Source organism: Etheostoma spectabile, chromosome 5 (assembly GCF_008692095.1).
Source record: "Etheostoma spectabile isolate EspeVRDwgs_2016 chromosome 5, UIUC_Espe_1.0, whole genome shotgun sequence".
In the NCBI taxonomy this organism is placed as follows: domain Eukaryota; kingdom Metazoa; phylum Chordata; class Actinopteri; order Perciformes; family Percidae; genus Etheostoma; species Etheostoma spectabile.
The window spans coordinates 27,534,254-27,545,563 of record NC_045737.1 but is presented as its reverse complement, the minus strand read 5'-3'; the positions used below and the strand labels follow the sequence as shown (position 1 = coordinate 27,545,563).

Sequence of the window (11,310 nt, the reverse complement as noted above, 5' to 3'; positions counted from 1 at the left end):
TATGTTTGTAATAACTATATATCAAGCAAGTGATGGTGTTACCATGTATTGTAATTATGCACACAGCCTGCTATATTACTATGCACAGTCATGTACATGGTTGATTAAAGGTTTGTTTACAGATATGACTGAGCCTGGATTGCACTGAATGCTAATTGGCGGACTTAAATGAGAATGGGGGGGGTTATTATATAAGATGACAGCTTTGTGTGTTTGTATATGCATTATGTTTGCACTCTTTTTCACACGGTGGATTTCACATGACTATTGACAGAGTACTCTGGGTAAAAACTGATTTGCTCACGAGCCAGGGAATGTCAATAGCTAGAAATTAGGACAGTCAACAAAAATAACAAACAGTAGACAACCACAGTGCGTGAGAGAACATGAAGCAGGATGGATTTCAGGACTGTGCTGCCAACCTTGTATGACAAGTAACAAGATCAATATTTATAGCAGGGTCTGATGACATTGTTTGTGGTGTGATTCCCAAACCTTCATTCGTTTTTAAAAGATTGCGCTGGCAATGGGTGCGCAGACACATGGCAGCAGGCCAGGTGATGACCCCGCGTTGATGGATGTGGCAGCCATGACGAGGGGTAACCAGCTTGCCGCGGCTCTTCGCATCACAGCAGACAATGCCAGCGCTCCCCCCAACTTGTCAGAAGTACAGCATTTTATTTGCTGACAGCCCTGGAAAAAAAATTCACTTTGTACTGGGACATGATCTACTGCAATTACTAAGTGTGGCACTCAGGGGCAGCAGGTAATGTACCCAAATATTCCATTATGCAAATATGGACAGCCAGCTTTACTTAGCACTGTATTGAGTCAATCTGCGGGTTAATTCCCAAATTACACAAAGACGTTGAATGCACCTTCTCTGCCCGGAACCAATACCCATCCAAGTATCGGTCATGGTTACACCAAAACATGTAGATAAACCTGAGCACTGAATCAAACACACAACATTAAAATCCAGGTAAAAGAAATGCACTCCCAAAACATTTAGGGAACATTATTAAAACAATACATTGATAAAGACTAACCCTAACTACACTTAAAGTGGTCATACCTTTTTTTTGTCATGACCACCTTTAGCATTTATTTACATCTTTTGAATGTTCCACAGAAGCACTGTGACTGCTCAGTGTTCGTCTGTTTGGTTTGGTTGTCATGGTAATCAAAGGCAGTGTTGGGAAAGAGGGAATGGGTGATTCAGAAGTGGATTCAAAAATAATAAGGCTACAGAAAATACATTGATGACAATGTTGTAAATTTTATTTGTCATCACTGAGCCTGCTACAAAATATACGAAATACGAAAATATAATTATTATTGTAATGTCTTTTATTTTGTAACCTCTCAGTGAAATATGCATAGGTCAAAGAACTTTTAATTGTGAAGGATAAAGCAGAAGTATTAAATTCTTACATGTGTTTCCATTGACTGTGTAATGTTATTTGATATCTGGGGCAACGCAGGCATTAAACAATTGTATAATCTATATCATAATGGAATTTTGTCTCCTTTTAACATTTATGCAATAACTTAAATATCCCAAAAAACACTTTATTGCTCTCTTCACTAGACTTCACTAGGAATATCCCCCCAGTGTTTCCAAATCAACCCCCACACACCCTATTTGATCATGTATTTGATCAACATTCATCATTTAAGGGTACTATATCTGCCATATATAGCAAACTGAAGGCACTCTCACATTTTACCCTTTCTGACGTAAAATCTCAGTGGGAAGGTAGCTGGGGGAACCTATCCCCGAAGCATCTTGGGAGGCTGCTTTATGCAGAGTACATGACTCATTAATTTGTGCAAGGCATGGACTATTACAATTCAAGATTGCTCATCTCGTACATTGGACTAAACTCAGATTATCCAAAAGATTCTCAGATATGGATCCACCATGTGATCGATGCAACCCAGCACCACATAAACACATGTTCTAGTCTTGCTCAAAGCTGGACGACTACTGGACTTCTATCTTCAACACTATATCTGGCTTCCAGGGACAATCAACCTCACCATGCTCTGGAACTGGGATATTTGGTGTTGCACCTGACTCAAGCCATCTTACTCAGGCACAATCTGATAGCATTGCATTTCTTACTCTCGACGCTAGGCGGTTGATTTTGATAAAATGGAAAGACAGCAAACCCCCAACATTTACACACTGGATCAAAGATGCCCTTTTATTTCCTTAAACTTTAAATAATCAGATACTTTTTAAATGGATCAGAAAATAAGTACAATAAGATATAGAGACCTTTCTTTGATTATGTTAGGGACCAAATCACATTGCCTGACTCTCATTAGAACCAGTACGAACAGAGACATGCTTTACATTTTATTTGTTTATTTCTCATTTGTGGTTATGTATGAAGTTCCGTGGTGTAAGGGTCAGTAGTGTTAACCATACTGCAGTGAAGGTTCTGTAGACAGTGGTCACTCCCTTCCCTTCCCCTTTGTGTGTGATTTTTGTATATTTGTCTTTTTTATTATAATTATCCTTTTTTCTGACTCTGTCAGTTTTTGTTAGTGTTCTCAATATGTTCAATGTAAGAATGTCTCCTTGAAATGAACAACCTGTCATGTCCATGTTGAACTGCTATAATAATGATAGTAAACAAAATAAACAAAAACAAAAAAGATGGCCATTCATCCATCGATCTCTAGCCGTCAGATCAAAACATAAGGTTGTCATCACAACTTTCTCTTTTGCTTTTTGTCATTACATCCTTGTTAGTCCCAGTTGTTTTCAAACATCAGAATTTCTAGTAATGTGATTTTTATTTTTTTTTACATTATTATTTTTTCAAATATCTTAAATTCTGTGGTGCTATAAGTAAATATTTACTGTGAAACTGCAAAATATCAAGAAAACCATGAAGAAAACAATTTGGAACACGGAGAACATTTATCCTTCATGATCATGTGAAGTGTAAAGTTTAAAAACAGCAATTCGCCAAAATGATGCTTTAAGTGAGCCCTGCTGCTGTTTCCAACAGGCTTCTCCTTCAGGTCAATTGCAGAACTGCTTCAGGCAGAGAGATAGCATGCTTGTGTCAATAACCTTTTCAAAACCTTCACTCTAATTTCTAAGTAACATGTATAAGGTGTGTTCATACTGCCTTGGAAATCCATTTTGAAAAATCCACACGACACTCGTATTTTGATGATGCTGCAAATGTGTCACGTTGACATCTGTGTCACGTTGACATTAGACAAAAGCCATTCAACAACAATAAATGCCAAACCAATGTGTACGCTTTGGATTTCATAAGTGACGGATTTCAAAACATTGAACAGGCAGCTTGACTAAACTTTTCTTTGACCCAGGAGAATACAAGAGACGTGTACTCCATTCTTCACATTTCACAGCAAGAATCTCTGTGGATGCAAACAGACACAATGAGGAAATTATAAGTACATTATTTTGAAATGAAGACATGACAGTGAGATGATGTGGGCTCTTTTTTAAAATGACAAATGTGAAAGTTAGCTGAAGAGCAGGCGTAGCCTGTCAAATAAATCCATGCACACGTACGCACACACGGATCACTCAATAGGGAATTTGTAACATATTTCTATAGTTTTAGCTTGAGGCTTCTTTGAATTAGTTTTCTTATGACATTGAAACCTATTAACAGGGTATTCATCTATACACATTCTGAACAAACAGTATTGTGCATCATACAGTAATAATCCAAAGATCCTCTGAAAGTAGCATGGTATAAAGTACATTTTGCACACATGAGCATTAATCAATGAAAAGGTAGCAGCAGCAGTGCTTAGGGAGGGTCACACCATCAGTCATGAGTCTGCTCTAGGTAGGCTTTTACCACAACAGTGATATATTTGTGACAAAGGCTGCAAATGCAGATAATGTATCAAACAATAGTTTTTTGTTACTCTAAGTACAAGGACACACACACACACACACTCTCACACACACACATACATACACACCCAGGCGAGTCAAAAGAACAGATTTAATTCTAAAGCTCAATTTATCATTGGAGGCTATTTTTAAATTGTAATAAGGAGATTTTTACTGTCTTGATTACACCTATGTGTATAACATGTCAAGAAGAATTATAATTTGACCATGGATGTGATTTAGCAAGTCTTTCTCCGTGATCTCTTAAAAAAAAAATTCAGCCCTCTAAAACCAGAAATAGCCTACCTAATGTTGACACACACACACACACACGCACGCACAGACACACACAAAAACACAGATATGCATAATGTGGCACATTTAAATTTGGATCTCTAATGGACCAGCAAACAACACCTCAGTAGCTTCTCCGGTATTTTAACTACATTTCCCACATGCTTTGGCGTCATTTCTATTTCCCACAACCCTTTGCGCCGCTACTCTACCACTCACAGGAACAAGAAGGTCGCACAACAACGTTGTACTGAGGCAGTGAAGAAACTAGACTGTAATCATGCTGGGACAAGCTGTAAGGCGATTCACAACGTCTGCTGTTCGTTCTTCACACTATGGTGAAGGACCAGGACAGGTGAGATTATCTCTTAAAAGCAGCATTAACGTTATTGTCTTAAATGTGATGTTATCTGTATCCGGCCTTGTGTGTAGTCACATCCTAACGTTAGCTGGCCTTGGAGGTCACACCAGCGTTATAGCAATGCTAGCAAAACTAACCACGGGCATGTGTATTTTCTACTTTACAATGTAACCAAATATTTTAAAGACGAGGACAGCCTTATGAAAGCAAGTGTTGATTTGTTGAGGAAAGCCTGGCTAGCATTAGCTTTGTAGCTAAGACGGTAACTATTAGCTTGCTAATTCCATTAATGCTACTAAGTTCTTTAGCACCCAGAATAAGACAGTTAAAGCTTTCTACATTGCTTGTCTGGATTTAATATGATGAAGGTATCCCGGCAAGACAAAAGTAAACCCACAAACCCTTACAGTAATGTGAATATTAATGCCTGAACGAAGTTGTTCTGTAACGTTACTTCCGGCTAATTGCTGAAAGGTCACAGCTGGATGCTAACAACAAGCCAGCCCGGAGAAAGGTGCTCTTCACGATTTGGTATTTCCTAGAGTAGACTGTCAATTTTACTGACTGAAGTTTACATACTCTGGAATAGAACAATGGTTATTGATGCTGTAGCTGTCTCTGATGAAAGAAATAGCGGACATCACTAAATTAGTTCATATAAACCTGGCAGTTGAATCCGTTCAGTGTGTATTTTAGGACCCCACATTGATAAGTACATATAATGAAGTGGTTTTGTATTGAATACTGTTACTTTGGGCCCTAGTTGCATTATACAATGAGCTACGTCAGTTTATTTCAAAGTGTATTTTGTGATGTGGACTATAGGCCCAGATGCATGTTATACAACTCATAGTTACTCTTGCTTTTTCCATTTTAAAATGCAAGGCACACAGGGACTTATATTACATAGTTCAGACTTGGTGTTCTTGTTCCATTGATCATGTTAAAATTCTTTTGTAAATATACCTCATTGGATGCAGTTTTCCTAATTTCAAATTTGAGCTGTTTAATGTGCACGCACAAAAATGCACACAGAGGCTCCTAATCACCTACAAATGCCAGTGTAAAACAGCTGTCTCACTTGACATATTCGGTAATAAATCAGTAAAAAAAAAAGAAATAGTACACTTCTCATGAAGACACTGAGTTCCCCCCTTTTTTAATTTGACAGACAATCCCTGAAATTAAAATTAGGTTAAAAATGATATTTTAACGATAAGTCCTGCCATTCATTTATCGCTGCCTACTATACCTGGATGTATTATGCAGCACTTTGCACAGATATCCTGCATATCATACTACTAATGTATGATTAAACTGTAAAACAACCTGTTCATTGCCAGGTATGGATTTAAATGTGTATTACATGTGGAAATCAAGAGCTTTCTAAGAACAATGTGTAGTAAAAAATGGTGAGGTTTAATAAGGAATAATGTAATGCCACTCTTTTGCATTACATTTCTTGGAGTTTCACTAAGTCGGAATTCTCTTGTCATTTTACAGAACCTGCCGTTTTCCGTGGAGAACAAGTGGCGTCTGCTCGGCATGATGGTACTGTTCTTCGGCAGTGGCTTCGCATTCCCCTTCATTGTCGTCAGACACCAGATCCTGAAGAAGTAAAATGGACCATTACTCAGCCTTCAAGGTAATTATGACTGCTATGTTTATCGAGCATATCTGTTTTCATTAAAATGTCATGATGATGTGACATTTACTTCAGCCTTGGTTTGAATATTGACCTCAGACAATGACAGTCCCTCATTGTGCCGCTTTAGCCTTTTGCTCAGCGACATATCTTATATAAATTACCTGCATGTCTGAGAGTGATGGCAGTGAATGTCATGTGGGTTGATATCAACGCTGTGTTTTAGATATGCTTGCACTTTAGCAAGTTGATGTGACAGTTTACTGCAGACACTGATGTGCATCACGTGGGAGTAGGTCAGAGTTGTAGTCACATTTATCTTTACTGGTGTTTACTTACAAATTGCTTTTCTGTCATCGGGTGTATGCAAGACATCTTATCCCCTTTTTGTCCTTTTTCTTGTTCTCCCTGCAGGTCGTCAGCTGGAACATATTTATCCATCGAGTGTTATCCATGTAGACGAATGGGAATCTCTTAATTTTCTTTGTAAATAAAGTTTCCTTAACTAAAACAAATAAGTCCTTTTTTTTTCGCAATTCCAGAATCTGTTTTCTGTGTAAAAAAGCAATTGAATGTACGTTACAGAGAGTAAAATTATTATATACACAACTAGCTGTTGACATTTTTGTTAGTAATGATTTTTTTTTTTTATGTAATCAAGCTTGCTCTAGTCTCATTTTAGCTACCCAATATGCTTGATTTATTGTAACATTCTTAAGTGCACGTTTATTATATAAGATATTAAGGTATAGATAAGGTGTATTCCTTAAATGCACATTGCAGGGAGTAATATTTCCAGGTCAGATATTGAAGCAGATGAGCATCTTTTCAGATCCTTTTAAGATTCATAAAATATGTATCCTCTTGTAAAAACAAGATATTGTAAAAGTTAACAGAGAACCCATAACTTAGTAAATTTAAACCCGTTGTCTTCAGCAACCTAAAGCTAATTAATTAAATAGAAATTCAAATTGGTTTGAGAGGGCTTGCATTGAAGAATCAGTCCTCCTGCTCCTAGGTATTGTTTCCCGCTCTATAGCTTAGCACTTCAGCTGAACTCTACTGAATAATCATTTTCAGTTCAATTAACCCTAGGCTTCTGGCTATGTATATTATCCAAGTACAATGTCATAAAAAGGGAGGTGTGACTGCTCTCATGGTAGGAGAGGGGAATGTAAAAGTTAAGGTTTTCTGTGCACCTTTATTCAGGTCTACCTTATGCCTAAAGTCATTTTTAGAAATTGGCTAAAGTTAGTTTTTCATTTGCTGTATATCAAAGAGGTGCCTGGGTTGGCCTAAAGATATAAGCAGAGAAATACGGGGACAAGCTGTAAGCATGAGAAACAACCTGACATACCCTTTGTAACCCCCTGATTTCTCACACACAACTCACAGCAACGTGTAAAGCTGTCAGGTGTGTTTTGTGTTCTCTTGCATTTCTAATGCTGTTATACTGGGAGTGCCTCTGGGCTTCCTGGATGGAAGAGCATTCAGGTCGTGCAGCTCATGCTAAGTGGTAATAAAGTTATCAGACGTTTAATGGGGTCAACAAGTGTGAGCCGATATTTCGTAGGAGCGTTGTATTGTCCTCATTTAGAATAGGTTGCTTTGTTAGTAGCTCAAAGATAGGGAGAGAGGCGTTTCTGGAAAAAAACACCGCTCAACACATAAACATGACACCCTGCCATACCCTGTTATTATATCCCAGCATACTAAACTGCACACTCACACAGCACATGTTTAAATGTCCAAACTGTTTCTTATCAAAGCACACAATTAACACCCACATAGACCGACAAACTAAAGTAATAGTCTGATCAGCACTTTTTCTGTTTACATGCGCATTGACGTGTTAATGCGTCTCTCGACAGGAGGTCAGTACCATACTGTATGTTTCTTTTAAGGAGGCAGTGAATTTTAAAACGTCAATACTGCTTAATGCATGCAAATGTCATTCTCCTCAATGATAGCTCTAGCTCTTCTGTTTGCCGAGGAAATTTCTCAGCCTTAAACAACAAACCTTTCTCAGAATGGTCCTTTATCAGTATTTAATGAACCATCGTGATTCAAAATGTAATGCTGCTATAGTTGATGCCGTTCAGCTCCTGACACAAGCCACACTTCATGGTTACACTTTTTGAGTGTCTCTCAAATATCACTATGTTGGCAGAGAAAGAAGGAGCAGTCAGCCATTTGAGACAAATTAGCCTCATTGAAGTGTTATTCCATCCAAACTAGTTGGCTGTAAAACGTTATCATTTCTCACATCCAGTATGTTAATTTTAAAGACTCCGGCAGCATGTTGTGGCCAGTTTTTATTCTTGAAAAAACGATTTTGTCCTGAAAGTTTGGTTCCGGCAGGTAAACATGAACTAAAACATATAAATAAAGTCTTGTCAGTATGACACTGACTAAACAGAATGGCCAGCAGCTACATGTACATTTTGTAAATGGTTCAGTTGTGTACTATAGTACGCTCTGGCACTCAGAGTGCTAATGTAGGAATGTCCCCAACACAAAAATAAAAAAAATAGAGAAATAATAAAGAGACATGCATGCTCCCCCTGAGAGTACACGTTTTAGACTGAGAGATCAGGTCCCATTATCTAGGCGTCCCAGAGTAAAATGAAAAACATGCACTAAGCAGTGGGTACTTTTTTTGTTATAAATGTTTGATCTGTTCTCTTCCATAATGCCTCTAACCAGGGCTTTTAAGAATCCTAGTTGATGCCAGACTTCAGCAGTGAGAACCAATTAGACACAATGGTGTTATCTGGACAAAGACCACGCTGCAGTGCAGTGCTGGCGACTTATGAAAACTATATGAGGCTTTGCTGGCATAGGACATGTTCCATGAGGGGTCCTATGGTGCCCACAATAGTCTACATCACACATTTTAGATGGGCTTGCCATATCTCCACTGCGTGGCACTTTGAACAGCTGCAGGAAGGAAGCAGGGGGTGGAGGGGAGAGCCCGAAAAAGAATACATTACAGGAGGATTACGCACCCAGCATGCCAAGTCTCTTGCAGGAGTTTGTCATGCTGCATTTAGTACGTAAGTGAGGGGGCAAATGAAGCTCAGTGTAAATTCTTTCAGGAAGACTTCTACGCTTCACATTTCTCTCTCTCCCAACCTAATTGGCCGCATTGTCATCAGCATTCAATTGAACATATCCAAAAAACAAAGGATATGTACATTGATTTTGGTAAAACTCTAGGATATAAGGCCACAATTATAAATGGTCAACTAGTGGATCATGTAGAATCTTATAGATATCTAGAAACAATTATTGCTTTCCTCAAAAAGTGTGAAGCTGTCTGTTAAAAAGGACAACAGTGTCTATACTGCTTGAGAAAATTGTTCCATTTTCATATAGACAAGACCATGATGGTATTATGTTATCATCCTTTTATTGAATCCATCATATCGTTCTCATTAGCATCTTGGTTTGGATGTGTTTCAGTTAAGCACAAGAATCGCCTAAATCAAATTGTAAAATGTCCAAGTAAGCTGACTGGGGAGTCCCAGCTGCACCACACACCCCTGTATGCTAAACAACTGCAGCGGATAGCTATGGCCATCTTAGGAGATAGCCTACACCCTTGAATAGGGAATTAAAGTATCTCCCTTCTGGACTGAAGCTAAGAGTCCCTGGTTGCAGAACTATAAGATTCAAAGACAGTTTTGTCCCAGCGGCAATCATTCTATTGAACAAAGTGAAGAATTAGAATTACTTGCACAAAACGCACAAGCACTTTCGTCATGTACTGTTTTCTATTCTTTTTATCCATGTTTTACTGTCTCTATTACATGTTTTAATGTTCGGTGTGTTGCATGTTATGTGGTAGTCTACAAGGTTTTAAGAATGTCCTACCTCTTACACTGTAAACCTAGTTTACCCACAGGTACCAATAACGCTATCTAGACCTGAACCTGAACCTTGGTTTCAGTTAAACCAACCAGATTTGCCACAATCTCCATGAGCTATTGCGTTGTTGCATTCAAACTTTAAATCTCTTCTACTCTCTGCTGCTGTCAGTTGGCAATTCAGGCTAAACTGATGCAACCATCCTCCACCTCATTCACCTCCAGTTCTCATCATTCCCAGCACCAAGGGTTCCTCCATCAGACGCCCTGTTCACATCCATCCAGATCTTCAGGCTTCCTTAATTCCTTCATCACCTCCACGAGTGTCTAGACTCCATCAGGGGGGACATACCCATATATCCACGGCCTCTAAACTCCTTTTAATTTAACATTGCAATGGAGTCTGATTGCCAAAGACTCAAACATATCAACCTATTATGCACCATGTTCATTAAACTTATTTTACTCTTAAATGAAGTCTCTCCTGATTAAATTGAAAAAGGAAGAGGGAGTGCTATTGTGTGTCTGCAGTTTTGTGTGTGCAGAGTTTACACCTTCATTAGAGTCTATACCTGCTAAATTCATTATTGTAATTGTCGTTCCAAATGCTTTACATTCCCTTGCGCACAGGCACTAATTAAAACAAATGGAAGTCATTAAACATCAATTCTATACCAGCTTATCAACTCTCAGTGATCGTTAACATCATGCCTGCTAATAAATAGAATAGCTTACCTACAATTACTGCGGTGAAAGCCCTTACTGTATACATAGATATGTATATATATATACATATCTATATATATATATATATAGAGTAATGTCTCAGTTGCAACATTACAGCTTTTTATTTTCCTTTTTATCCAACAGTCTTATTTATTCATATATGTTCATACATGGTATGTTCTTGCCGATATGGAAATCGCCTTGTTTGCAGTATTTGTGGCCATTCGTCGCAGCCTCTGTAGACTGTTCAATAATAGAATTTTCTGCATCTCACGTGTGGCATCTGATTATAGACTAATTTGCACTTCAGAGGAGAAGATAGTGGGCTTAGCTTGGTGTAAAGCATGAACAGCTATCTGATGGAAAGACTCAAGCTTTTATGGAATGTTCTCAGTTATTTCATATCCAGCCGTGGTGTTATAGTCAAACAATTTCATTTGTAACTGTTAGTTGGTGTGAGCGGACTCATTAGTGATTGATGGTTATATAAACATTTACACACTCTGAAGGAGAGTAT

At 38.3% G+C, this 11,310-nt stretch overlaps 1 protein-coding gene across 1 annotated transcript; it reads left to right on the top strand.

The window, feature by feature from the left end:
• The first annotated feature begins 4,359 nt into the window (after positions 1–4,359).
• Positions 4,360–6,713, top strand: cox7c (cytochrome c oxidase subunit 7C). The gene is made up of 3 exons (XM_032516785.1): positions 4,360–4,547; positions 6,057–6,198; positions 6,613–6,713. The coding sequence occupies exons 1-2, from the start codon at positions 4,473–4,475 to the stop codon at positions 6,171–6,173; spliced, it is 192 nt and encodes a 63-aa protein (XP_032372676.1). The 5' UTR covers positions 4,360–4,472; the 3' UTR covers positions 6,174–6,198; positions 6,613–6,713.
• Positions 6,714–11,310: the final 4,597 nt, after the last annotated feature.

Coding starts and splice junctions, on each gene's coding strand:
- cox7c (XM_032516785.1), top strand. CDS start 4,473: ATGCTGGGACAAGCTGTAAGGCGATTCACAACGTCTGCTGTTCGTTCT. Junction 4,548..6,056: donor ATGGTGAAGGACCAGGACAG/GTGAGATTATCT, acceptor GTCATTTTACAG/AACCTGCCGTTTTCCGTGGA.